Here is a 25,637-nt window from a genome sequence, read left to right as displayed (position 1 = left end):
ATTAAAATAATTTTTTCTTTTATCTTATTTTACTTATTTAGTAAGCATATATATATATATATATATATATATGGAAAATAATATGAAATAAATATTGCATAAACCACGTTGCATTTTATTGAGCAACTGAATTTACAACCATTTGAGACTTCTCTTGAATTATTTGTTCAGCACGGTACACTTTCCAGGATATTAAAAAGTCTCTAGCCATTTTGAACAAAGTATAGTAATGTATAACTAATAATAATATCGTCGACAGTATTTGATACCATTCGGTCACGCCTAATAAAATAAATAATTGTATGTTCACCAACAATAATTGCAATGCCAGTATCAGACTTAGGAGCGTTACTCGGTTATTAAATACACTCTGTGGGACATATGATAATTAGTATCGAGTCTATTTCTTGTTATTCGATAAAGTAAAATTACGTACATAAAATTTAGAGTGAAATAGATTACCCGGTTCCGCTGCTGTGCACAAACCTTCAGAACGATAAATTTCTCGATTGTGCCTTACAATCGACCCATGAGGCCACAATACCGCCTCATTCCACGGTTGGGCATAAATGTGATTATTGCGATTTTCTACTTTGACCCATCGGCCCAAATGCATCGCTGCTCTATGTAGTTCGTCGCAATATCTAAAAGTTGATTACATATTTCAATGATTATGGCAGACAGTTCTTACACTACCGTTTTTATATTACAAAGGAATATACTCGCCTAAAGGGATAAACCTGAGCAAAGTACGCACATATCCTTCCGAGCCAAAATAAGATTACATGCTGTATCACCCATAATTCATTATAATGTAAATGCGGAGGTACAAAAATAACAGGCGCGACCCCACAAACGTACGCGCTAATGGAAGACGAAAATAAAGCTCGTCTTAATCGTTGGTTAAAATCGGTTTTCAAAGTGGACACTTCTGCTCTAATGGCCGATGCGTTTAATGAGCAATTGTGCAAAGGTTTGTCTGCATATCAGAAAAGTGGTAGCACGCACCGTTAGACTTTAGAAATGAATACTATGAATAAATAAGATACAATCGATATGTATGATAATACGTACCTAATACATACTTTGTTTTCTGCTCTTCTTTTCCCCATATATCAAGAAATATATCGAAAAACAGTGTTGTTTTTACTCCAAACATAAAATACACTGACAAACTTCTGGAACAAATGGATGTCATAAGCGATTTAGTCTTTTAATTTTTATTGTAGAGAATATATACATATATCATTAAATATATATATATTTAAATGTACTTTTACATAATAAAGAGATACTCACGGCAAAAATAAATAAACAATTTTCATAGAGTCATATCTCTCAGTCATACGATAGATGCACCAGCTTAGCACACTCTGTACAACAACTCCTAGAGACAACCTGAAATAAAATTCCACAAATGTTAAAGTATCCTGATATTATTGTAAACCTTACAAGTTACTGTGTGGTAAATCACATACAATAAGGTTTGCTAATAACCTTATAATGTTTCGGATCACCAATTCTGCGGGTACTGACCGAACTGGCAATGAAATATCAATGATCTTACGTAATAACTTGTAAAGGAATCTATATGCCACCATAGTAAAAATAAATACAAGTAGGTAAGGATCTATCAGATAGAAGTTCTGAAACAGGAAAGAAGACAACTTGGAGAACTCTTTACAATTTTTCTCAATACAATATAATGATCTTTGAAATTGCAAACATAATCTAGTTTCATATGTTTAATGCAAATACAATGTACCATACTATAACCGTTGTAGGAATTTGGTAGCCACCACACGGTTCTGTATAGATTGAGCAGTTGCAGACAAGCCGCAATGATCGAGACGATCAAGGATAAAGCTTCGAAGTTCAACTGCTGGTCGACTGGTACCGCGGGTATAGGAATGTGCTTCGGTGCCAGAGATCGTCCGCTGTAAATCTCGTCGAGTCTTTTATCGTCCGCGCCATTAGCGCTCGCTCTTTCTCCGCTGTTGCTTCTCCCATTATTAGTATTGGCAGAACCAACGTTAATGCCACCGGATCTGGCAGTCGGTCCAGTCCGATTGACAGTGTTTCGCCTGCCTCCAGGCATAATTTTACTTATGCATTCATACGAGAGATACGAGTTGTGCCTTTATCCCAATAATTTTTGCGACATGTGACACGTGACGGATTGTTGAACAAATCAACATACGTGTTCCACGTAACATAACAAATACGCGTCGTAGACAATTTTTTAGCAGCTTCTCAGGAAATGTAGCCTCAAGTATATCGAGAATAGCATTTGCTTCGAACGCTATTTTTCTGACACATCGATTATGTCATTGTAAACAAAAACACGAAGAGGAATGTGATCAAATGTGACGCAACACGATGCAAGAACACACTATTATCAGCATTTAATCAAGACACAGATCAATTTTATTCGTCCCTACTTTTTGTAAACAAGTTGTGTGCTCGGTGCTCGTTGAGAATTTGAGAAGATTGTCGTCAGATCAACAAAACAAATGCTTTGCTAGGCCGTACACGTACAGTAGCGCCACACATCCACTTTCAGGAATTGGAACCACGAGTCACATCCACTTTTCGACACTGTCGATGAATTTGGTTCATGTCCGTGCTATTTCCACGCGCAAGGATTGGGTCAGATTCTGCCTCTCTCCTATTAGATACGATAGGCGACGCTTTACAAAAAATCATCGAGTCACCGTTAACGTGACGCAGGAGATGCTGGAGCTGGAAGACGGAGTAGAGTCAAATAAAGATGAATTAGGAACATTTTTACATTATCTTGCCCTCCCTTCCACGAACATATATACTTTTGCTTTACAGAATTAATTAGATAATAATTTGTACAGTTACAAGTTCAAGGTACCAGAACACTTCAACAATATCAGAAATATTAATATATTCTTCAATATTAATATACAGAATCATAAAAGATAACTTTTGGATTTGTAGAATTTCAATCTTAATTACAATTATGCCATTTAACTCTTAATTATCTAACTCCTTAATTAATAATTAACATTATTATTACACAATTAATTTAGAGAAACTTAAATTGGGAGTGACATATGAGAGCAGTCGACTCGTAGCAAACGGGTCCCAGGTTTAGTCCTTCACGTATGTCTCGGGTTTTTACACAGATGATGAACATCTTCTGACTTTTCATCAATATGTACATATTTATTTGCGATTGGCTCGCTTTGATAAATCAACACGTTGACTGCCATGATGATAGTAGTCTATCCTCCGTGACCAATGCCTAACTTTTCAGTGTTATATCCTGACGCTATCGAACATTTTTAAAACTTATAAAAACATCTTTTGTTATGTATGTCATTTATATGGACACACTATCTAACATAAAATCTCAACACAGCTTAATAACAATATAAAGTAAAAAATGTGTTATACAACATAGTAACCGCACGATGCAGCCTTGTAATCATATTAGATAGTATTTCATCATTATATATATCCCCATGAAAACTTTATTTTCTACGGTATTATATAATATTCTACTGCGTGGTACACGGAATAAACCCGGGCAGACAACGCGTTAAAAAACATTAGTTATGTGATAAAATTATAAAAATATACAACAAGTCATCGCTTTTCGCATTTAATAGAATAAATAAATTCTGTTATTTCGTAACTGTTGAGGATGCAAACAAGCTCGTGTGCTTGTTGATCGTATTACGTGTCCTTCCCAGACTTGAGAATCGTTACAATTTCTTCCAATAAACTGTTTCTTATCTCTCTCTGAGTATTGGTCTTCTCTCTATGTTCCTCCGCGCGTGCAAATCCTTCCTTCTGCATATCCCGCATCTCCATGCATACTTGCAAGACTCCATTTCGCATATAATTAGAATTTTTATTTTTGTTGTCCATTCTGCTGATTAAATTTCTTAATAAACGCTGACAGCTCTGTAGATTCTCAATTATTTTCACGTTCTGAGCTTCCAATCTGGCATTGTGCTGAGTGGCTTTCAAATTATGTGCCGTCTCGGCACCACTGCTTTTGGCAATCATCATGGATCTGTAAGAAACATTTGAATTAATAGCGAGTAAATAATTTTATACCCTGATGAGTTATAACTTACCCTGCCTTTGAGTCATCGTCACCATTCATTTCCGTGTCATATAAATCAGACGAAAAGATTTCGTCCAGGTCTCTGTAAGCACATTTGACACGTGAATCGACGATTAGGTGTCAACCTGTAGAAATTTAGAAACAAACTCACTGTTCGTAACTGCAGATGTACTTTCCCCTCCCGTTTCTCCTGTTGTGTATCATCATGTTCTTGTAAGCGCGTTTGAGCGTTTTGTATCTGTTTTCCACTTGCAGAGGCGATACACTGAAGCCGTTCTCCATCAAATTTTTGGCTATCTCCTGATACGCCTTCTTCATGTTTTTCAGTTTCCGATTCTTCACCAATTCTTTCTTCTCTTTATACTCCTTCAGAAAAATCTTTGTCGAGGCGTCGCACCAAGGGAAAATTGCATTCCCACCTTTACTCGTCGTTGGTGTGCCGGCCTTATCAGGCTCCTTGGACTTATCTGCCTGTTTCTCACTCTCGGAATCATTATCGGCCATCTCCCATGGAACGACATCGATGGTTACATCTTTGCCGTTGACATTGAAGCACATTTGTTCCGACTTGTCGTCAATCTCCGATATATGAAGTTGGAAAACCACATTTTCCTCTGTAAACATATACACGTTATTAATGTTTGTCTACGAGTCTACTTTCGTCCACTTTCGTATTGCCATTACTTATTGCTCCCAGACATTATATAGCAGAAGAAACAATGAGCATTGTGCAATAGAAAGGTAGAATATGTCATATACGTGTCATGTGTCATACGATCCATCGTGATTGCTCTATTACCTTTACCATTACCTTCGCATGTGATCGTAACAAACCCATTGCTGTCTATGATCACCTTACCCTCCTCGTCGCGATTAAAGCAGCCTTGCATTTTCGCCGACGAAACGACGCCACGAAGTCGTTGAGCGTACTTATACAACCGTGGGGCTCGGTCGGCCCAAGGCCTTTTCCTCACCTGCAATCCCAGCCGAATCGGCAAAAGCCTTTTCTCTCGTCGCACGACGCGGTATCTTATTTTCGCGCTTTATTCCGTTGCACCTTTTGCACCTCCGATATTCGGCTGCAGAAAGTGTAAGAAGGTGCAGCGATTGCAAATATATCGCGGAGGCTACGCCGCGTCGGACGAGAACGTAACGTGTACTCTGCGATGGCTGCTGCTGGCTGCGACGAGGAAACGGGACTCCGGCGCGAGAAGGGAGAAGCGGGAGAAGAGAAATGCTTGCGAGCTCCTTCGAGGCTCTTTTCCACTGAGCGCGTCACGCGTCGCGTCGTCACAAGTTAACCAATCAAAACGTCCCATTTCATTACATTCTTGTGACGGGATCGAAATGGGACGTTTTGATTGGTTAACTTGTGACGACGCGACGCGTGACGCGCTCAGTGGAAACTTAATCCTTATCGCGTTTCGCCAACGTCGAGCGAACGGTGGCGCCATCGAAAGTTACCGGTCGCGCGGTTTCGGCCAGTAAAGTAGGTCGCGACTTTATGTGTAACGGGAATACCTGAAATATCGATATGTTGTCTGACGTGACGTCATCGCCATATAGCGCTGGTTAGCGCTGCAGATCCAGCGATTGCCGCTCTCGGTCTTCCTTCTCTCAGTCGGACTCAGTCCTCTTTCCCAAGTATAGGTGGCGTTTGGATATTTAATTAAAAAAAAATGGCTTTGGGACAAAGGGATTGGAGTCATTAGAGATCCCTGTCAGCAATGTGGGGCATGTGGGCTGACAATTGCCTGACAAATAAGTCTCGCACTATCACTATCGTACATATTGAGTAGGAAGCGTGTGTCAATTATGACGCTTCTATCCCTCAAGCTCACCGGAACTAGGAGTATTCGCGACTGATATTTCCCCAGCCGAGGCCCTTGTTGACGATTGTTCAAATGAAAATGTTGGTGTGCCGCGATTATATGACTTTAATGCATCAAACACTAGTCGTATAATTAGTAGCAATATTAATGTTTCCTGCTTCCTGAATCTGCCAATGTTTTACAGATGTTTAGTCCGATACAAATAAAGCACGAATGTACAACTGTAGAGGATGCAAATGCCAGTAATAGGATTAACAGTTCAGACAGTTCCTTATATCCTTTTATCAATCAGGATGTTGAGTACAAGCACCGTCAGTTATCTCAGTTTTGGGAGCAGACGCAGTTGTCGAACGAGATACCTGCGAAGAACGAGATGCGTGATCAACAAGCCATGTTCCAGGCGGAGGTAAGTACTATATGTATATTGTTATGCGGGCAACTTGCATTTCACAATTTTGGCAAGCAACCTTACCGTATTGAATTTTATACATTTCCATTTTAGGAAACTGGGAGCTTGTCATATATGAAGGATTACGTACAAAACGGTGTATTCTATCCAGCTGATCGAGAGGATGGCAACGATCAAATGCAGACAAATAACCAGTGTGACCAGAGTACAAGCAATGTTGGCATAGTACAAGAAAACAAATCGCAAGCTTTGCAGAATGTAGGAGATATCGGTCAGACATTAACGGTGGAATCGCTTGTGAAAACTCATCGTATGGGGAGACCATCTAAAAGTTCCACGGAGTCTGGTACGGGAAAAAAGTTAAAATGTATATGTGAGATTTGTTTCAAGGAATTTGGACACAAAAGCAATTTATTTATACATATGAGAACACACAATGGCGAGAGGCCATATAAATGTGGTCAATGTGAAAAGTGTTTTACGCACAGTGGGAACCTGGCTATACACATGAGAACGCATTCGGGCGAACGCCCGTACGGTTGTCAAATTTGCGGAAAAATGTTTAGCCATAGTGGAAATCTCTCCACTCACTTAAGAACTCACTCGGGCGTAAAGCCCTACAAATGTAACGTGTGTGGCAAAGAATTTAGGCACAGCGGTAACTTATCGATACACGAGAGGATACATTCCGGTATTAAACCATTTCAATGTAAAATTTGTGGGAAGGAGTTTTATCACAGCGGCAATTTAACCACTCATATGAAGAAGCATCCTGTAAATACAGACACAAATGCAACTGACTGTGAAAACGATCAAAAGCATATACTGCATACTGGCACAGATGTTAACACTACCGTTTCTTCAAATTATTTAAATAATGTGTCTTTAACGCTCAATGATGACATTAAATTAATCCATAATGCTAGTAATGTGGTTCCTATAAAGAATGAAAGTACAGAAGATACTGTATTAAACACTATGGGAAGATTAACATCTTCTAGTTGAAGGTATACACGATTATTATTAAGCAGGATGAGTTATATAATTTGTTACAAGTTGATATTACTGTCAAAGACACTAACCAAAAAATTGGCAAAAAATTCTTGCTGCCTTAATAATAAGAAAGTATGCATTATCTGTTATATACAATTTCTTTAAAAATGTAAAATTAATTTTTTAGGCTTTAAGTGGTTTCGTTGAACTATTGTCTACAAGTTTTTTTTAATAATTAGATTGATAGATATTGATTTGTAATAAGTTACAAATGACATCCTGCATATTACGGATTTTTTTAAATATTATGTTCTTAGTATTTTTTTATTCAATGCTCTACTTGTGCAAAAGAGCAATTTTTACAGAGGCAAAGGCAACGAATAGTTTTTCATTTTCAAACCGTTGTTACACGATAGTCTTCCTGAATTTTAAACGTAACATTATTACATAAAACATTTTACGTAGACTTATTTAAGATCAAGTGGTATATGATTATAAATGATCCGTGATGATTTTGAGTTACTAAAATAGGATATCAAAGGACAGTAAAACAATACTTTCATAAAAAAATTTCCACCATTTATTTATATAAATAATTAACATATTCATTATTTCTTGTTCAATTATTTTTGTTTATACAAGTACTTTTTATAATCAATAATATCAGACTTAAATAGCCCTTGAGTTAAATAAGTAAATTATTATAATAATTATTAGGATATATATTTTGACTATATAAAGCATGTATAAAAATAACAAAAATATAGTATGAATCTTGTTTTGAGCTCATATATGTGCAATTTGCTATCTAATAAAATAAGTGATAAATTGCTCCTTAAAACTTTTGTTACCTTACTTTTATATTTATTTCTTATTGTTATGAAGCTTATTTCAATAAATTTGCTAATTTATTAATATAAACTTCTTTTCAATCTTTTACATTGCTTATACAGCAGGTATTGATTGAGTGATAATTTGCATAAACGATAAATTAAAAACTATGTAACTTTTGATCGCATATACGAATATAAAGTTTCAAATCTATGCAACATTTCTAAACATTTTTATGTAGTAATGTAGTAATTTAATAATAAATTTTTAAACAAACTAATAAACCTTGCTTTTAATAATTTCTTTACATAGTTATAAGTATATATAGGGGTATATACAATTTCATTTAAATTATATAATTATCTATCAAATATACATATGATAATGTGTCAACGTATACCGTGTGAGATTTTTATTATACTATTATTATATTTATATATCGTTTAACGCATTATAATTTATAATTACTTTATACTAGAAATGGATTAAACTTTTGAAAAGAAGAACTTGATTTCATTATGTTACTGTATCGTCAGAAGATTAATACTTTAGTGTCTTGTCACATAATTATTAGCTTATTTATATTAGATAAAAGTATATGAAATGTTATCTGTTATAAAGTCATTGGTGTAGACTAGGGTAACTACAATGTTAACATTTATAAACATGATTTTAGTAAAAAAAAATCTCTGAGTTTTGTTATACCGTTCATTTTTATTAAGCAAAACAATTGCTTAATAAAACACGTATGCAATTAACGTACGACCTTCAAAGGGACAGTCATGTTCCGCGGCAGACGGGCCGCAAGAGTTTCCGCTACGTTTTCAGAAAGTTCATGCCAAATATATTTCCCGATTATAGGTACGTCTTCCAATGGTAATTTGAAGGATACCAGTAATGTTAAGCACAGACCATCTCCTCCTTGTCCACCGCTAAATTCTACAGACAATAAACCGTGTGGCTTATGCTGTGCTACATCGTTTCCAAATATTTCCTAAGGAAATGAATAAATGAATATATTCTACATTAAACATATTTTTATTTGTTTAATTGAAGAATAATTTATGTAATTGTTTCTGTACGTAACAATAGTGGATTTTCTTAATTTTCATAAACATTTTTTATCGTAAAATACATGCGATATAAATGTATATTGCATGTATATTTATTTAATTCATATGCATAATATTTGGGTATTCGTAAAATATAATACTCTTCTAATATCTTACCGTCATAAAGCTATGCAGAGTTGACAGTAAACTGCGATTTGGATTAAGTTCACAAATTGGTGGATTATATCGTTCAGTATCGGATATAAGCACGTGTAATCTGTTCCTATTAACAAGAGATACATAAAAATGTATTACCTCGTTAATTTAAATATATTCATAAATATAAGATAATTATAATTCTAGATTGGATATCGTATACAAGATAATACTTACGTTGCCCTTTTTTTAGATGTGACTATTAATCTCAGCGATAGTTTTGCACGCGGTTTGGACACGGGCATCAAGCGGGGATGTTGCGGAACGGTATTGTTCGAAACGTAACTTTTGCCTCGGTCCAGGAGGCATATGATGTCGTTAGACCTTAACGGCAAGTCATTGACGTTTCGTACCCAGCACGCTTGTAGCGATTCCTCATTTGCCTGATCGGGTGTCTTCAGAGTACCGCCGACTATATCCCCAGTGAACACAAAGCGAAACCATGTACCGTTGGCGCATTCTACCAGTATCAGAGTTGACGGCTCTATCACCAGACCCGTCTCTTCCAAGACTTCCCTCTTAACAGCGCTTATGAGATTCTCATTCTTCTCCACTCTACCGGCTGGCAAGTACCACTTTCCGGTACAAGAAGCCTTCGCCTCTTGCATCATTAACACCTCGCCTTGGTCATTTATGACAACGGCGGCGACTACGTACGTCACCGTTTTCAAGCAAATGGGAATGTGTGCTGTTAGTTGACCTGATTTCGCACCTGCAACATACATTGACCCAGTCGTGTCAAGTCTTTCTCTTTACGAGAGAGAGAGAATAAAAAAAGAAAAAGATTCGAGGCCTCTCGCAAAAACATTACGAAAACGAATGCGAAGGTGCCCCGACATACCTGTCGTGTCACTCGCGAGAGTATGTACATTGCATATGTCATCGTTTTCCAGCGCTTGTCCGGCAAGCAGTGATTGAACTTGATTCTCTACAAGATCTGACATGTTTTATACATATATATATATATATGTACGCAATGGTACACAATTATACACACACAGGCTGAAAAACTGTATCACGTGTACGGAATACGGAACGATGTGCGATTACAAATTTATATCAAATTGCAATTTTACGCGGTCAGTGATAAGCAGCGTGAAAGTGACAGCTATGAGCTAGTAAACGCGCGGAAAGGCGCGTCGAGATATATGTCAAGATGTGCGGCGGCTTTAGTTGCGCCTCTACTACTGCTCGTATGCCGCACACATTTGTATGCGAAATTCCCTATGCGAAATGTTGCGGAGATGCAAAATTTGAGAGGCATTTTGCGCGTCTTCAGTCTTCACTCTTCAGTCTGCTTGTCTGCTTCAGCCTTCAGCCTTTCAACGGGCCGCAAAGGACACGGAATCAGAAACGAACGATAATCGCTATCCTTTGCGGATGGCGGATGTCACGCAAATACCGTCAAGCCTGTGAACGATGTTTCGAATAAATCAGCGTTTACATAAATTAAACAGCATTTGTTTACAAAGTTTTTGCTAAAAATAGGCAAAGCTTGCAGTGATACCGATAACGCAATATCGAACACGTTATCAGTTATCAGTGTTATCACCGAGGATCCGTTGTTTACTGTCATGAGAAGAAGATTCCGCAACGCGGTCTCGGGTCTAGGCAGGTCTAGGGATATAATTATCGAATACATTAGACGCCTATAGGAGAGAGAGAGTGCTTGTGTGCGTGACTCTCGATAACATTCTGTGAGACGCAGCGACGTAGTTATGAGGGAGACCTGGGAAAAACCGGCATTCGGGATTGCAAGCTGAAATAAACTGAGAAATGGATGCCTTGAGCGTGTTAATTGTGATTGCATTGATACATTGCTCACTATTTTTTTTTGATATGCTTTTCAAGGTAAATCACACGGTTCTCGTATCACGCTTTCGCTCTTGCCTCGCGCTTGAAAGTTCCGCAGAAGGCCCGTTAGAATGAAATGACGTTTATGATACACGAGCGAGGATTCTCTGGACTCGAGAAATTATTAGTTGCCACTGTGATATCCACGTTTTCTGTCATAAAATTCTTGCCATAAACTTTCGAGTAATTTTGTAACGTGGAGCGTAAATTCGTCACAATAAGGATAATTTCTGACACGTTTTTCAGTCCTGCTCGCACTTTCCGTACCTCTGCTTCCTGGAGAACACTGGCCTGGAGATACAGATACTGAGAGTGAAATGGTTTACGACCGCTTTCAATCGTAAAATATTAAAATGGGGAATGGATCGCTGCAGGTTTTGGACCGCTTGGTTCAATGCGGGCGTGCTTGTAAGCATTGTACTGTTGCCAATAGCTGTTGTCATTATCTTGAAGATGACGGTCAATATGTGGCTAGCTGGATCCTCGAGCGACGCTAATTCAGGAGTTATATTAGAACCTATGGTAGATTATAATAAAGATATATTTATGAGCCTGATACTTTTCAATAATTTTTAGTACACAGGGGTTTTACAGAAGTAAAAGAACCAACATATTCGAGAGTTTAGCTTTATACTTTTTACTATAATACATTTGAATTTTTAACATGATATATGTAATTATTCAATCTTAAGTATAAATAGGTTTTAAGAATCTTTCACACCTTTAGTCTAGTTTTTTGTACAATTTTCTTTGATAATTCTTTATGTTTCAGTTACCAGGCGTGGATGTCCCTTTCAATGAAATTGGCTATTATGCAACGACATTAGCAATATGTAGTATAGTTCATGAACTAGGGCATGCCCTTGCCGCAGCGAGAGAAGATGTACAGCTATTTGGTTTAGGAATCTTGATTGTTTTCACAATTCCAATAGCTTATGTGCATATAAGCAATGAACAATTAGTTGCATTGCCATTAAGAAATCAATTGCGTATTGCGTGCGCAGGAATTTGGCATAATATTATTCTTGCTACAATAGCTGCGGCAATTCTTGTATTTTCCACATGGCTGTGGGCACCGCTCTATAATGTTGGCTCTGGGGTTTATGTGAAGACTATTCTGCCTGTAAGCGATCGAAACAAAAGAAAGTTATTAAAATATATTTTTATTTTGCTATTTGTCGTAGAATTCGCCTGTATTAGGACCAACTGGTCTTTTGGAGCGCGATGTAATATATAAATTAAACGATTGTCCTGTAAAACACAGTGAGGATTGGTACGATTGTATGGTGCACGCGGTGCAGCATTCTGCTCCTGGTTATTGTGTTAAGCAATCGTTTATCCAGGTAAATTTCTTGGAAGACATTTACTACTATGATTTCATCGTTTAGCATCTAGTAGTTGTAATTCTTGTTGCATCCGTATGCTATTTTTCAGGACTATGACGAGTCAGTTCCAGCTAAGCAGAAGACGAACGGTGCTGTGAATTGTTGTACAACCGACAGTGAAATAAATGGCAATCTATGTTTCGAATATATTGAAGGACCGCAAACCGCTCCTCTTCATTTACCTCCGCATTCTTGCCTTCCAGTAAGGGCAATGCTTAATCAGTCACAGAATTTCTGTCAAACTAGTCACGAATGTTTATCTCAAGATGCTCATTGTATGAGACCTTCTTTAGACAATGTGACAAAGGTAAGTAGAAGCAAATGTGTAATTTATCTCTTATAATGAATAGATTTTCATAGAGTCGTTATCTTTAAAACAATTTAAAACTGCAGATCATACAAATAAAAAGGAAAATGGACAAGGATGTGTTATTCGTTGGTTATCCGGCAGACATTTACAGGACTGTCGACGTATCAGATTGGGTGCCAAAGTATTCTTTCCTGTATCCTAAACTACCTGAATCATTTGCGCTACTTTGCAAATATATCACAGTGTTTTCAGCAGGGTTGGCAATTATCAATGTTGTGCCTTGCTTCTTCCTGGATGGTCAATATATTTTAAATATAATTGTACTTTATTTATTGAACTCCATGCCGCATAATAAAAATATCAGAGAAAGCACAGTACTTACAATAACAAGTATAGGTACAATACTTCTTATGACGAACTTAATGTATTTGCTTATTAATAAATTATTGTAAGTTAATTATGCATCTTCATCTTCATCTTCATCTTCTTCATTTATATTCTTCGTATGTGAAATCACAAAATAATCTTACCTAACCTGTCACATATCAATAATAATAATAATAATAATAATGCCCTTTTTGAATTTGTGTTTAGATTTACAGAACGTGTCTACGCGATACATCTTTTATAATTTAAATGGTTTGATATTAAATTTTTGTATACTTAAATTAAACAAATATGTAAGTATTGGTTGGCTTACAAAAATTATAATTTTCTAAAATTTGATACATTACTAGCTGTCGGTTAAATGTTTACAGGGAAGAAAATTTATACCTATTTTTATTTTGTCGTATTTGCCTTGTTATTTTTATCACGAAAAAATTTGTTTTCACAATATAAGAAAGATTTCTCTCGCGTGTATAAAATGCTAAAATTTGTTATCGTTTTGCCGCTCCATCCGCGTCCAATGCTGAAAAGAATATTTATATTGTAGAAACGTATGTATTTTAAAAAGTATATAAAACTAATAAACAATGTAATAGAAAACTGCAAATTATTGCCTGTCCAGTAATTTAAGTCATTTGGAAAACTTATCGTTAACTTACGTAAAGATATTTAATCTTTGGAAGACGAACGTTGGATCACTTCTGACCCATAGTAAAGTTTCTCTTGTATGTGTAGCAAAATAACTTTTTATGTGAATGTAATTTTTGTTTTTTTTTGTTCTTTTTTCAAGAATGGTAATAATACGTAATAATTTGTTGATTTGTCACTTCTGTACTTTCAGACATTATGACTATTTTACCGAAGCTCTTTCTGAATAAAATTTGTCTTTTCTGATCGCTGCTGTACCGAATACCGCCTATAAAATGCTTTCTTCGGCTGCATGCGAGTTGCCTTATCTCTTAAGACAAAACAGGGAGAAGGGGAGGGACTCGAGTTACGAGACTCCTCGAGTCACACGGTCTAAACAAAACGGAGCCAAGGTAGGGGTCACGAGTGACTCAACGTCCACCTTCCAAAGGTTATACGTCATGGGTTGAATTCTCGTTAGCGTTATCAGTACTTACTTTTCCCATCGCAAGCAACAATTTTTACTTTATCTACTATCGCAACCTCCTGAACCTCACGAAATTCAACGTCGTTTAGCATAAAAGTCCATACGTTATCACAAAATCTATATGTGTTTAATTTGCCAGCCTGTAACAAGTTAATTTGTTTAAATCAGATTCTTTCCAAACGCAATAAAGTCAAGCAAGAAAGAATTATTCAAAAAGACTTACCTTAAATGTAAGTCTCGACTTAACCCTCGTTGCTAGAGCTTGATTAATAGCTTTGTCAAATTGCAGCAACACCTTTATTGCGAGCTGTGGCGTTATTTGTCCATACTGGAATACATATTGTCACTATTAGATGAAATCATGAAACAACAAGGTGCTTTCTAATATCTAATGCAATTAGACATAGTAAAATATATCGCAATTTTTAATCATTCAACAAAATTTAGTTTTATTTTCATAAAGAATACATGAGAATCTATCGCTAGCATTAAGTTTTTTGATTTTGTAGCGCAAATGATATTTATTGCAGCGTGTAAACTCAGCTAACGTAAATTGTGTTTATCGTTCACTCGAAACAAATTTAATTTTTCTACGTGTATACGGTCTAAAATGTTAAATCTAACCTGTCTTACGGTATTATTACACATTCACCTGTATCAGCTCGTCGAGACTTTCTTGCAACGTGTTACCTAACGTTGTGTTTCTATACAGCTGGTAAGACATTCTTGAAAAAATGTCTCGTAATAACGTGGAGAGTAATAATTGCCGATCGTGAAGCGTCTACCATCAACAAACAACAATCTCTTCGCATATCAGTTCTGAACGCTGTCCGACGCATCCGATCCGATGCAGTGCTCACAGTGCTGTGCAGTGCTGTCGTGGCTCGTAACGTAAAAACGAGCGCACGCAGCGCGGCGCATGGTTATGAAACCGTTCAAGTTATATTCCAGACGAATTTATTCAGTCACATGAAGCGTACACTTGCGCAAATAAATCAATTGCATGGCATTTGGTACAAAGAATTAAGCGACGATACAGCGTTTCTTTCGGCAATGTGATCGTTTTTTTTCTCTCTGTCATTACTTACGCGTGTGTGTTCACGCAAACGGCAAAACTGTCTGAACAGGACTGTATACGGTACAGACACGAAGCGACGACCAATCACCTCTCTCCCGACGTAATTTTGAACTCGAGTTTCGGCCTGAAAGGCGGGAAAAGTTTCGCATATATGTATGCTTGTTTATATACAAATGTACATGTATTAAATAAAAATTATTGCAGTCATTTCACTCTATTTCTAGTAAACCGTTTTCTAATATCTATAGCTATAAAATAATAATGTTATATATTTATACAATAAACATCCGCGGTAATTAGTTTGCGTTGACAGTTCTGATAACTAAGGTAAAAATTTTTTTATATATTCCTCGTCGTGCATAAACGCTGAGCTATTATCTCTTTTCGCCGAATCGCGCGAATGCTGATTTGCAGGTAATATTTTATATTAACCATATAATTTCTCATTATTTATTGCAAAAATTGCAAAACGACACTTTTCCATTCAATTTGACACAAATCTATACTCAATTGACCCTTCACTTCACACTTTGGCTTTGTCAAACATTACCGGACACCTTGTATACGAAAATGTTTTGATCCTAAACGAACTTCAGGTTGCAGTCATATTACGCCATTACGTGGCACGCAGTCAAAGCGGTTGTATGGTAAATCGCGAAGTCACGTTCAAGTTGTTCCGTCATTTATATTTATCTATTAATTGTTACTGGCTAAAAGTTGATTCTCGCGCGCGTGAAAGATTACCGCGAATGTGAAAAACGTATACACTAAAACGTCGTATAAAATCATCTATTATACCCCAGTAACGATTCATACGTGTGAAATCGATATCGAGATCGCCTTCGCGTATCCTACTGTTTCGCTCAAGTGCAACGAAAAGCCGTAATAGCCTCACAATATAATCAGCAGGTACGTTTGGAATGATTATCTTCGACTAACTTCTAATATCTATTGAAACATATTTCGAATTTTATTTCTGCTCCAAACAGCAACTTATTTTCATTCGTTCCAATTGTATGTACTTGTCTTTCCTACTTGTCTTCCCCCCGCCCCCTATCCCTTAATTTATCCTTTTCACGGAAACACTTAAGATTTTGTATCTAGCGAAATTAAAGAACGTACTCGATTAACCTGATTGGTTCGCCGTTCCGAAATTCCCAATAGATCGCACCTGCTGCACCTCGGCGGAGCGGGCGGAGCAGGGCTGCAATTTCGGATCGTAGTCGCAGTTGCGCCGTTACGGGACCGTTGACCGTTGTGTCGCGATGGAAATCGTAGAATCGAGCGAATTCGAATTGCTCCGCTATTTTTCGCGATTATCACGTTCTAAAAGTGAACCCGGCGCAAAATGGAATTGTCGCGAGGGTCTTCGAATCGTCGGGCGTTCGCGGTAACGATCGTACATATAGTTTGTTATTGTATTCCAGTTATCGCAACTCCGGTATCCGATGACTCGACTCGACACGCGATCGACGCCAAACGAAATCCATGCGCGTATATCTCGTGCCGTTATCTCCTCGCCGCGATGCTGTGAGAGTGGAATTGACGTTCGATCGTCGTCACAGGTATGTGTACGATTTGTCATAACGTAACTATATTATCGAGTTTATTTCGCTCCTTCTCTTCGAAGCTACCCAGACAGCATGCACGCGTCCAAAATTGGGACATAAAGATATCTGAAAGACATGTTTTAAATATCTAGACATTTCGAACATGGTGCTGTCTGGGTAAACACACACACACACACACACACACACATACACTGTTAAATATTATATAAAGGATAAAATTATTAAACCCAATACCTTGAGTTAAATGATATTTTGTTATTTTCAACTACCCATGCGTGTCGAATTTTACTATTTTTATACAAAAGAGTAATATTTTAACTCCATTTGTTTGATTAAATTAACATTGCTTTTAGCTAAATTAATGACATTGAGTTAGGAACAGAGCGTGGCGATCTATATATATATATAAAGTTGAAAATGACTCAAATTGAGTTTAATTTGACACTATAAATTTAACAATATATATGTAAATTTAATTATGTTTCATGTTAAGTTGCGAGATATAAATATTTAGTTGAAGTCTGAAAATAATTTTCTAAATTTGTCGACATTTTTGAAATCTTGTAGGAGAAACCTTATTATTTTATGTTACATGCATTGATAAGCAGGAGTGTTTTCGATTTACTGACACATAAGTCGACCCAAGTCTCATTCTGTCTTTGTTACTCGTTGAATACCAAGGAAGATAGAACGACGTCCGTGCCGACAACTGTGTCGCCAAATGGAAAGCACCCCCACCCCCACGGATCACCGCGATTAGTTCGCTTCTTTTTAGCGTTGGCCGAATATTTTGAGAACTGCGCTTTAGCAATTGTCGATAACTTCAGATCGTGGCAGATCGGAGTAAGTTGCGGAACGCGCCGCGCCGCGAGCCGCGAGTGCCGCGTACGGGAGTCGCGGAGTGTCCGCGAATTCGCTCCGTCGCTCCGTTCTTTTCACGATTTGTCACGATCTAAAGGTATAAGTCCCGTGCGAATATATAATTATCGCGAATGCCACCGTAACGTCGCGCAACATCGCGTGTAATCGTTATTGTGCCAATGCCAATATCGTGATTGTCGATGTCTGTCAACAAGTGTCAACGTGCGCGCGCGCGCGCGCGGAGTCGATGGAAATGCCTCGCGTACCTCGGTGCCATTACTTTCGTCCCGAAATGCCGCAAGGAGCACAACGCACAACTCGTGCGCGATAATCGTCAGGTATGTTGTTGCTCATTCGTTCCGGTAATGTAATTAGCCGCATCGATTACATCTGTTAGCGGTGGCTCGCTATCTCGACGATAGTTCGAACGAACTTTTCATCGCACGGTAACGACATGTCGGGTGGCCTCGAGTGAGGCAAAGTTTCTATATCGGCTAAAATGATAGTACGGCTTGAATTTCGCCGCGCAACTTCGCGCCGCGTCGAGAAGCCGTGCGTTTGCGCGGCGAATATTGCGAAACGGGCCATTCTTATCGACATTGCCTCTCGCCGTCCCTCTCTCTCTCTCTCTCTCTCTCTCTCTTTCTCCCTCCCCCCCTGCGGCCCGAATTTCCAGAGTCGAGGTAATCCCGGGTTGACGCAACGGGGAGAGAATCAAATCCGTAGTCCGTACGAGGCGGGGAGAAGCGGGGGAGGGCGAGGAGGGAAGGGGTGAGGCGGAGAGGGTGAGTAAGAGCGTATAGGGATAAATCTAACGAGGTAACTCGTACGCCGATTGCCCGTAATGTTTATGCTCCTCTGACTCGCAAGCGGCTGCTTTTAGAAAGACAATCACGACTATCTCGATTTATGCGCCCATAGAGAATGAACGCAGGGGTGGGATTACTTATTGCGAGAGTTTTAATTCTTTCGTTGCGAAATTGTCTCCTGCAGTCGTTAGATACGAGTATTATTTAGTAAATTTAGTTGAAGTCTGAAAATAATTTTCTAAATTTGTCGATATTTTTTAAATCTTGTAGGAGACATCTTATTTTAATTAATCCAAATTCTGGCGAATATCATTAGAATTATTATCCTCGCAGACCACACTTATTTTTTGCATATGTGATAAGCCGCACTGGGATCTGGAAGATCCCAGCCATTTTTTGCTCATAAGTTTCGAAAAAATCAACGTATTGTAATGTTTTTTTTTTCAATCAAAATTTGTAAAAAAAAATCATTACCAAAAATACGCATTAATTAATATAAATGATTGTTTCAAACGTAGTTCCAAAATTTCGTTGGAGTCCCTGCGAGACTCCAGTGTGGCTTTCGAGGGTTAATAATATCAAAAAATGTTTCAGATAACAGTTAAAAAGTTTTGATTCAAGCATTTTTTTTATATTATTAATAATTTTGATAACTTGTGAATTATTCAGAATGAGATATCTCGTAATCTCTTTATAAACTGTATACGCTTGTAGTTTCCCCCGTTATTCGAAAGTAGAACGTTCCTTTTAAACCTGTAAACCGAAGAAGCGTAAAGCGAAGAAGCAATTACCACGGGAAAAATTTATTTCATAAAAGCGAAAATTTTCTTCGGATTTCTTCCGGTTAACGAAAATAGGTACTAATGTAGGTCTTACGTAAAAAAACGAAGTGGCGTAAAGTGAACTTTCAAAAAGCGGGGGATACTCTTTGGGAGATAAATTATTGACTTGCGAGTTAAAAAAAGTTAAGCGCATATATCATGCGTAAAGCATATAAAACTAGTCTTAATATTTCCTGTTAGAAGATAATTAATTTTATTAACGGTAAATTATTTTATTTTATGTGTTATACTTTTAATCATTTTACTTTCTTTATTTTTACTCTTTTGTAACATATATCAATTTTACAAATGTACGTTATTGCACAGGTGGTAAACGTTATTAATTTCACTGATAGCGTACATAAATTTTGATATTTAAGAGAATTAAGCCAGAAAATATTTAACTTGGTGTAATTTAATTAGTTAAAATGTAACAAATGAAATTTGCAATATAATTAATATTAATACTATACGTGTATTAATAACACGGTACTAATTATATTAATAATACGATATGAAAAAGAGAAAAAAATTATATTTTTTATTATACTAACAATAAGACGATATATTACAACCGATACTGTCGAAAGGTGAAATTAGTGGAAAGTTTTCCAGTACGTCGCGTAGAAAAATTTAATTAAAATTAATTGCACAATATTTCGAGCAATTTTTAACGCCAGCTGCGATGTAATTTTGCGTCGACGCGAGTCGTGGCAGGATTGTTTTCTTCTTTTTATAAATTCGCACGCGTGTTGGGTGAAACGTAAATATGAGAGCCCTTATAGCTATATCCGTTCGGTTCAAATACTCGAGTAATTACCGGCGGAAAGTTCGGCTTGCGTGCGAAACTTTTCTCGGTAAAAGAGGCACAAAGCTTCTTGAGCCGGAAATGAATAAGCAGCTCCCATGAACTTGGCGCACGAAAGTGTATTTGTTTCTCTGCGTACCAGGTGTTTCGCTAGATTTATTAGTATCGATCATGGTTTTTAAACAATTTGCAAATCAAAGCTTAGAATGCGCTAGTTCTTATTCGTACAGATTACTTTGGTCACTGGATTTTTACTCTTTACGGTAAAAATACAGAGTAACTTACTTTCGCTGTCAGTAGCAAAATTTTTAACGAGTTTGGAATCATATTTTTTCATCATAAATGTTGATGCATGTCGATAAACAACACTGTCAATTGCATGGAAATTAAAAAAACAAAGAACTAATTTTAAAGAGAGAGGCATTGGAATTATATTAAATTTAAGCAGATAGAAAATTAATTAATTTAACGTAAATTAATAGCAGCAAATAATTTCTTAAAGAAAAACTTGGTCGATTGGACGAGTCGAGATAATTTAAAAGATACAAAAAATGTTCCAAAAAAGAATGGCTATATATGTTACACAAAAAGGAAAAGAATAATTTGGTTTTTCATAAAGGAAAGGTTATAGCTTCGTGAGTTTCTTCGCGGTGGAAAGAGAGACAAAGTTCGAAACGACGTCGCTCGTGTAGAATGTGAAGGTGTTGGCGTTATCGTAGAACGAGAATAAGAAGTTGAGAAAGAGCAGGATAAAAGAGATCTTCGTAGCGGGAAGGGTGGATGATGGGAGGGGGCGGGGGCGCCTATGGTCCACTGGAAGGTCCCGTTTGTGAAGAAGAAAACGCGAAACGGGGGAGAGGTTGACTTTTTGGTGGCCGTGCGAGCAAGATAGTCTCATCGATCGGATTCTGTGCGACGTGGGAGCGCAATGAAAGGCATCTTTAAGAGTAGTATAGCGAGGTCTATAATAGGGGGCGAATGTGGACGTCGTCGGCGAAAGATGGAGGTCGCGCGCGCGAGCGCGGGGTAAAATCCCTCCGCGTGACTATTTATGTAGCTCGCCTTTCAGAAACTTTGCAAGAACAATTTATTATACGGATATACGTGCCATTTTTTTTGGCGGGGGGAGGGGTCCAAACTTTATTATGACACTGAGAACTTTATCTACGACTAGGGGAAACCGGTTTCTTTTATCGATAACGGCGGGACGGTTAAGCCGGATATAATCTCAAGGAAGTCGAAACGGAAACATCTTTAATAACTTTTCTGAATAATATGACAAATGTGTGCTTATGCGGTCTTTTTATTAGCGAGATAATCAATATGATATAAAATGATGGAGGTAACGTTAAAATATACGTAAAACGGATTATCTTTATTAGGTCAGTATTTCTATCAATTTTTAATGAATGGTTTTTTAAATCAATAATCAGTATTTTATTGAAAATATTAATAATTTTTTATAACTAATTGATATTCAGTGATCAATAATGTCAATGTAATAAAGTTTTTCATCGACTATTTATTAAAAAAACAAAATTTATTAAACAACATGAAGTAAATATATATTTAAATATTTCACGATGATTTTTTAATAATTAAAGAAAAACTACTAATGCATTTTTTAAATTTTATTTGGAAAAGGAGATTTTCTTTCTACAAAGTTTTTCTTCCGTTTCTTACAAAATCAATTTTAGTATGTTGTTACATTTCGTTAGTAGGACTGCTGGGGCATTAGGTCAATGCTTTTAGAAGTCAGACATGATCTATAAACTTAGTGATTTGATTAGATGATAGCGATGTCGTTGGGATAGGTCAAACTGACAGAGGCCTGTACTTGTAATTGGCTAAATGGAATGTACCATCCACGTATACAACAGTGAGAAAAGGCATAGGAATAAGAAAATTCATTATTAGTTAGATAATTTATTGCACTGTATTAGTACCGGATATTTATTAAAATTGTTGCATTAATGATAAAATCCAAAGTAATATCATGGTAATTTTTTTTTGTAATTTAGCTAATTATTTTCGTTTCTTTTATAATAACTCGGACAAAGAATCGTTATCGTTCTGATTGTGAAATAATTATAGCGATTGCTGGAATTAGAAGAAACGATTATACGGAAAACGAAACAAAATCCACTTGTTACATTGCTGATTTGCTTGAAGTTATATATACCAATTCTATAACCGTATTAGAGGAAAAAGGGCAGACAGGAAGGAAGGAAGGAAGAAAAGGAAAAGATATATTAGTGAGAAGGAAAGAGAGATTTCCGAGTGGCGAAAGAAATAAATGAAACAGTGATTGAGAAGAAGCGAGTGGGCGAAATATATAAGGTGTATACATGCACAAAGATTACATCAAATATGTCTTAAGTTTTTCTCAAAAGCAAAATTTGCGCCATTTTTTAAATAAAAATTAAATCAACTATTCTTATTAATAATTTTTAATTTCCACATTAAAAATGCTTGAATCTATTAATTATTATTTTTATTAAAAAATTATTTCTTGAAGTGCAATTCTTAAATGAGATTTCATTATCTATTTATACTTTTGAAGTTTAATTTGTTTCAACCATTATGCACATATAAAATTATAATCAATTTTGATAATTACGAATACACATACACATATATGTATGTAATTCTCAGTTTTTTATAATTCAAAAGCGATTGTTGCTTCGATTTTGAAATCATCACTATTCTCTTAATATAAATTCTATATACTGTTTAAATTACGCGTTAGGATTAGGACACCCTATAGGGAGAATAGCGGTAAGCGTCGGCCGTTGCCAAGGCAATGAATCGCAGATTGACGCAGGCGTCGCGACGTCCGGTCGCGCGCGCCCATCACCGTATTCCACCCTCTCTTTCTCCCGCCGAAGCGTGCCACTGCCTAAAGCGTGCACCTCGCCCGGTTCACCCCCTGTCCCTTCCCTACTTATGACACAGACGGTTAAATTCGCGAAGTTTGTCGCATTATGATTTATACAGGAAAATTCCATCGGTGTCGATACTTTGTTAGGATAAAGCTCGATATCTCTTTCGATTGATTTCGGAATCGCTATTCAATTATATCTCACGTTTGGATTTCGTTACGGATGAATATGCATGCTCTGCTTCGCGGCATTCTGATATTCCATCTCGCGTAATCGACAATGTTTTCTGAAGAATGCTCGAGATTGGCGCAATTGCTTTACAATACTGTTGTATCATAACATTTATCTTTAATTAAGGATAATTTATTTACTTTTAACGCTATTCACGCTTTAGTCGTCAATTTTTAAATTAAAAGAGCCACTTACGTATATATATCGCGTTTGAAATACATATGGTTGTAATCTATGTATCTTAGATATTTGTATAAAAAGCTACACTTATATAAATGTTGCGATCGATATTAGTTTGAATTATTTGGCAAAAGTTTCAAACTTAAATAATGCTATAGAATCTAATTGGATCTCTCTCCGAAAGCACCGAAAGTCAATATCTAGAATCTAGCACTTAAAAGATACGCGAAATCGAAATCGAACTCTAACGTCAGTGACTGCATAAATCTGGAATTTCGCGTATAGGAAGGCAATCGTTGTGCCTTTCAATTTGGAGCGTGGTTAGATAAATAGTAGTAACTATGCTTCAACTTAAATTGCATTGCAATTTTATATAGCATTTTCTATTTCCAATATGAGATCTAGGATTCTTCTCTTTTTTACTCTTTTTTCTTTTCCTTCTACATATACATTAATATACTTTTATAAATATGATGTTTCAATGAAAACTACTTTTCTTTTAAGTAAAATGTAATCCTTAGAATTTATCATATATAATAAATAAATCCTGATGTATTAATTAAATAATACATTTAAAAAAAGGGATCATTATTTTCTTGAACGTAAGTTGTTTTAAAATTTATAAGAGACCATTTGTAACTATTTTTGCCAATATTTGTTAAGCTTCAGATATCTCGTGTGTAGAAAATACCTGTAAGTTTTTTGAAATTATCCAAAGCTTGAAGTTAATTGCGTATTATTCTAAATATTTTACGCATGTGGTACTTTACAACACACATATGGTCTACTAAAATCGAAGTGTGTCAATTTCGAGGTGTATGCCCGTTGGTTCGCGGACCGCGTCGCGAGCGTGTCGCGCTACTCCAAAGTTTGCCCCGCGACTCGGTGGACAGTCCGCGAGCCGCGTACGTTAGTACGTAGTGCGCATCCCCAGGGTAAGAAGCGAGCAAGAGAAAAGAGAAGGCATGGCAGGAGGGTTGAAGAAGCCGAGGCGCGCGATATATATATATATATATATATATATATTGTATATATATGTATATATATACAGCGTATGTCGCGGTATAGCGTCGTCGGCTCGAGCGCCGCGGTGGGGTTGGGTGGAAAAAGTTGGGTGAAACTTGAAGGAGAAGCGGAGAAGGAAGCGCGCAGGATATACGCGGAGAAAAGGGTGGCACGCGCGCTGCGCGGGTGAAGCGGAGAATCGGAATGAAAGGCGGAAAAAGGGGCGAGGGGCGGGGGTGGGATAGGGGTTGAATCTGGAAAGAAGAGGGAAGTTCGGCGGAGACGCGCCGTAGGCAACACATCGTCGGGGGTTGCTACTGGTAAACGTGGAAGCGCCGAAGGTGATCGCGACCGGGGTTGAATAGTGCGGTAGTAGCTACGGCGACGACGTTGGTGGTGGTGGCGGCGACGATGGTAGTGGTGCCGATGGTAGAACGGTAGTGGTGGATCGGCGTGTCCCGACGCGCGCCGGGAAAGTTTCGTCGAGAAACGCGGCGTGCGCGGAGTGTGAGAACGCGCGGCGGCGGTGGCGGCAGCGGCAGCGGCGGCGGCGACGAGCGAGAAAGAGGGCCAGGGAGAAAGTTGGGGGTGAGTCTCGCGCGCGCGGGGGCGAGAGGCGCGGGATAGAGTTTGGAGCGAGAGTCCGGAGGACGGCGGCAACGCGATGCGGAGGCAAGGTTTTCGTCTCCAGTTCCCGCTAAGCGGCCGACAGGTTTGGAACGAGCGCGCGGGCTACGGCATACGCTCGCGCGACACGCGGGCTAGCGTGTTTTACTCGTTTTGTATATATATAGGATTACATACATATGTATATAAACATATAAAGGGGGGTAGTATAGCGTGCGCGTAGTGGCGATTGTCGCGCTAAGGGAGGACGACGACACACGTGGCCGCGCGTTACCA

The 25,637-nt window shown here is 37.6% G+C and overlaps 7 protein-coding genes across 11 annotated transcripts in view; 3 read left to right on the top strand and 4 right to left on the bottom strand.

Moving 5' to 3' along the window:
- Positions 1 to 94: 94 nt before the first annotated feature.
- On the bottom strand, positions 95 to 2,545 carry LOC143895778 (transmembrane protein 39A). Its single transcript, XM_077403123.1, has 7 exons — positions 1,766 to 2,545; positions 1,498 to 1,646; positions 1,300 to 1,398; positions 1,075 to 1,178; positions 727 to 979; positions 437 to 644; positions 95 to 370 (listed from the first exon to the last, which is right to left on the bottom strand). Exons 1-7 carry the CDS (start codon positions 2,096 to 2,098, stop codon positions 116 to 118), a joined length of 1,401 nt encoding a protein of 466 aa, XP_077259249.1. The 5' UTR covers positions 2,099 to 2,545; the 3' UTR covers positions 95 to 115.
- A 354-nt stretch (positions 2,546 to 2,899) lies between these two features.
- On the bottom strand, positions 2,900 to 5,379 carry LOC143895722 (uncharacterized). 2 transcript variants are annotated; one of them, XM_077403046.1, is made up of 4 exons: positions 4,905 to 5,379; positions 4,257 to 4,719; positions 4,116 to 4,187; positions 2,900 to 4,051 (listed from the first exon to the last, which is right to left on the bottom strand). In XM_077403046.1, the coding sequence occupies exons 1-4, from the start codon at positions 4,993 to 4,995 to the stop codon at positions 3,709 to 3,711; spliced, it is 969 nt and encodes a 322-aa protein (XP_077259172.1). In that variant the 5' UTR covers positions 4,996 to 5,379; the 3' UTR covers positions 2,900 to 3,708. The 2 variants fall into 2 exon arrangements, with proteins under 2 accessions (XP_077259172.1, XP_077259181.1); XM_077403055.1 differs by lacking the exon at positions 4,905 to 5,379 and adding an exon at positions 4,790 to 4,860.
- Positions 5,380 to 5,718: 339 nt separating this feature from the next.
- On the top strand, positions 5,719 to 7,867 carry LOC143895708 (uncharacterized). Its single transcript, XM_077403022.1, has 3 exons — positions 5,719 to 6,017; positions 6,122 to 6,343; positions 6,440 to 7,867. Exons 2-3 carry the CDS (start codon positions 6,122 to 6,124, stop codon positions 7,349 to 7,351), a joined length of 1,134 nt encoding a protein of 377 aa, XP_077259148.1. The 5' UTR covers positions 5,719 to 6,017; the 3' UTR covers positions 7,352 to 7,867.
- A 62-nt stretch (positions 7,868 to 7,929) lies between these two features.
- Positions 7,930 to 10,613, bottom strand: LOC143895716 (8-oxo-dGDP phosphatase NUDT18). Its single transcript, XM_077403035.1, has 4 exons — positions 10,280 to 10,613; positions 9,616 to 10,150; positions 9,400 to 9,505; positions 7,930 to 9,164 (listed from the first exon to the last, which is right to left on the bottom strand). Exons 1-4 carry the CDS (start codon positions 10,380 to 10,382, stop codon positions 8,925 to 8,927), a joined length of 984 nt encoding a protein of 327 aa, XP_077259161.1. The 5' UTR covers positions 10,383 to 10,613; the 3' UTR covers positions 7,930 to 8,924.
- A 138-nt stretch (positions 10,614 to 10,751) lies between these two features.
- Positions 10,752 to 13,444, top strand: S2p (membrane-bound transcription factor site-2 protease). Of its 2 annotated transcripts, none has more exons than XM_077403015.1 (6): positions 10,752 to 11,289; positions 11,539 to 11,700; positions 12,065 to 12,415; positions 12,477 to 12,635; positions 12,727 to 12,984; positions 13,071 to 13,444. In XM_077403015.1, the coding sequence occupies exons 1-6, from the start codon at positions 11,215 to 11,217 to the stop codon at positions 13,437 to 13,439; spliced, it is 1,374 nt and encodes a 457-aa protein (XP_077259141.1). In that variant the 5' UTR covers positions 10,752 to 11,214; the 3' UTR covers positions 13,440 to 13,444. The 2 variants fall into 2 exon arrangements, with proteins under 2 accessions (XP_077259141.1, XP_077259138.1); XM_077403012.1 differs by having other exon boundaries at positions 10,754 to 11,289; positions 11,539 to 11,814.
- On the bottom strand, positions 13,292 to 15,622 carry Tfiia-s (general transcription factor IIA subunit 2). Of its 3 annotated transcripts, XR_013256461.1 has the most exons (5): positions 15,141 to 15,610; positions 14,712 to 14,816; positions 14,499 to 14,628; positions 13,762 to 13,897; positions 13,292 to 13,522 (listed from the first exon to the last, which is right to left on the bottom strand). XR_013256461.1 is itself a non-coding variant. In XM_077403117.1 (4 exons), exons 1-4 carry the CDS (start codon positions 15,134 to 15,136, stop codon positions 13,866 to 13,868), a joined length of 291 nt encoding a protein of 96 aa, XP_077259243.1. In that variant the 5' UTR covers positions 15,137 to 15,622; the 3' UTR covers positions 13,292 to 13,865. The 3 variants fall into 3 exon arrangements, 2 of the variants coding, with proteins under 2 accessions (XP_077259243.1, XP_077259229.1); XM_077403117.1 differs by having other exon boundaries at positions 13,292 to 13,897; positions 15,113 to 15,622; XM_077403103.1 differs by having other exon boundaries at positions 13,292 to 13,897; positions 15,141 to 15,612.
- A 9,147-nt stretch (positions 15,623 to 24,769) lies between these two features.
- The window catches only part of LOC143895660 (uncharacterized), a 281,499-nt gene continuing 280,631 nt past the window's right edge, over positions 24,770 to 25,637 (top strand). The window contains exon 1 of the mRNA XM_077402963.1: positions 24,770 to 25,322. The gene's annotated coding sequence lies outside the window, so the exon portion shown is untranslated. The remainder of the gene's footprint in view (positions 25,323 to 25,637) is intronic.

Source organism: Temnothorax americanus, unplaced genomic scaffold (genome assembly GCF_048541705.1).
Source record: "Temnothorax americanus isolate GAGA-0224 unplaced genomic scaffold, ASM4854170v1 Scaffold1, whole genome shotgun sequence".
Taxonomy (NCBI): domain Eukaryota; kingdom Metazoa; phylum Arthropoda; class Insecta; order Hymenoptera; family Formicidae; genus Temnothorax; species Temnothorax americanus.
The sequence above is the reverse complement of the archived record's forward strand: the minus strand, read 5'-3'. Positions and strand labels throughout refer to the sequence as shown.

Excerpts from the sequence above, each read along its gene's own strand:
- S2p (XM_077403012.1), top strand. The coding sequence starts at position 11,215 with ATGGATGCCTTGAGCGTGTTAATTGTGATTGCATTGATACATTGCTCA. Across the intron at positions 11,290-11,538 it reads TTTTTGATATGCTTTTCAAG|TCCTGCTCGCACTTTCCGTA; the intron begins GTAAATCACACG and ends CACGTTTTTCAG. Across the intron at positions 12,985-13,070 it reads CTTTAGACAATGTGACAAAG|ATCATACAAATAAAAAGGAA; the intron begins GTAAGTAGAAGC and ends TTAAAACTGCAG.
- LOC143895778 (XM_077403123.1), bottom strand. The coding sequence starts at position 2,098 with ATGCCTGGAGGCAGGCGAAACACTGTCAATCGGACTGGACCGACTGCC. Across the intron at positions 1,399-1,497 it reads GTGATCCGAAACATTATAAG|GTTGTCTCTAGGAGTTGTTG; the intron begins GTTATTAGCAAA and ends ATTTTATTTCAG. Across the intron at positions 371-436 it reads TATTTCACTCTAAATTTTAT|AGTGTATTTAATAACCGAGT; the intron begins GTACGTAATTTT and ends TATGTCCCACAG.
- LOC143895708 (XM_077403022.1), top strand. The coding sequence starts at position 6,122 with ATGTTTAGTCCGATACAAATAAAGCACGAATGTACAACTGTAGAGGAT. Across the intron at positions 6,344-6,439 it reads AAGCCATGTTCCAGGCGGAG|GAAACTGGGAGCTTGTCATA; the intron begins GTAAGTACTATA and ends TTTCCATTTTAG.
- LOC143895716 (XM_077403035.1), bottom strand. The coding sequence starts at position 10,382 with ATGTCAGATCTTGTAGAGAATCAAGTTCAATCACTGCTTGCCGGACAA. Across the intron at positions 10,151-10,279 it reads TCTCGCGAGTGACACGACAG|GTGCGAAATCAGGTCAACTA; the intron begins GTATGTCGGGGC and ends TGTATGTTGCAG. Across the intron at positions 9,506-9,615 it reads ACATCTAAAAAAAGGGCAAC|GAACAGATTACACGTGCTTA; the intron begins GTAAGTATTATC and ends TCTTGTTAATAG.
- Tfiia-s (XM_077403103.1), bottom strand. The coding sequence starts at position 15,212 with ATGTCTTACCAGCTGTATAGAAACACAACGTTAGGTAACACGTTGCAA. Across the intron at positions 14,817-15,140 it reads GTCTCGACGAGCTGATACAG|TATGGACAAATAACGCCACA; the intron begins GTGAATGTGTAA and ends TATGTATTCCAG. Across the intron at positions 14,629-14,711 it reads AGTCGAGACTTACATTTAAG|GCTGGCAAATTAAACACATA; the intron begins GTAAGTCTTTTT and ends AACTTGTTACAG.
- LOC143895722 (XM_077403046.1), bottom strand. The coding sequence starts at position 4,995 with ATGCAAGGCTGCTTTAATCGCGACGAGGAGGGTAAGGTGATCATAGAC. Across the intron at positions 4,720-4,904 it reads ATGCGAAGGTAATGGTAAAG|AGGAAAATGTGGTTTTCCAA; the intron begins GTAATAGAGCAA and ends ATATGTTTACAG. Across the intron at positions 4,188-4,256 it reads TACATCTGCAGTTACGAACA|AGACCTGGACGAAATCTTTT; the intron begins GTGAGTTTGTTT and ends ATGTGCTTACAG.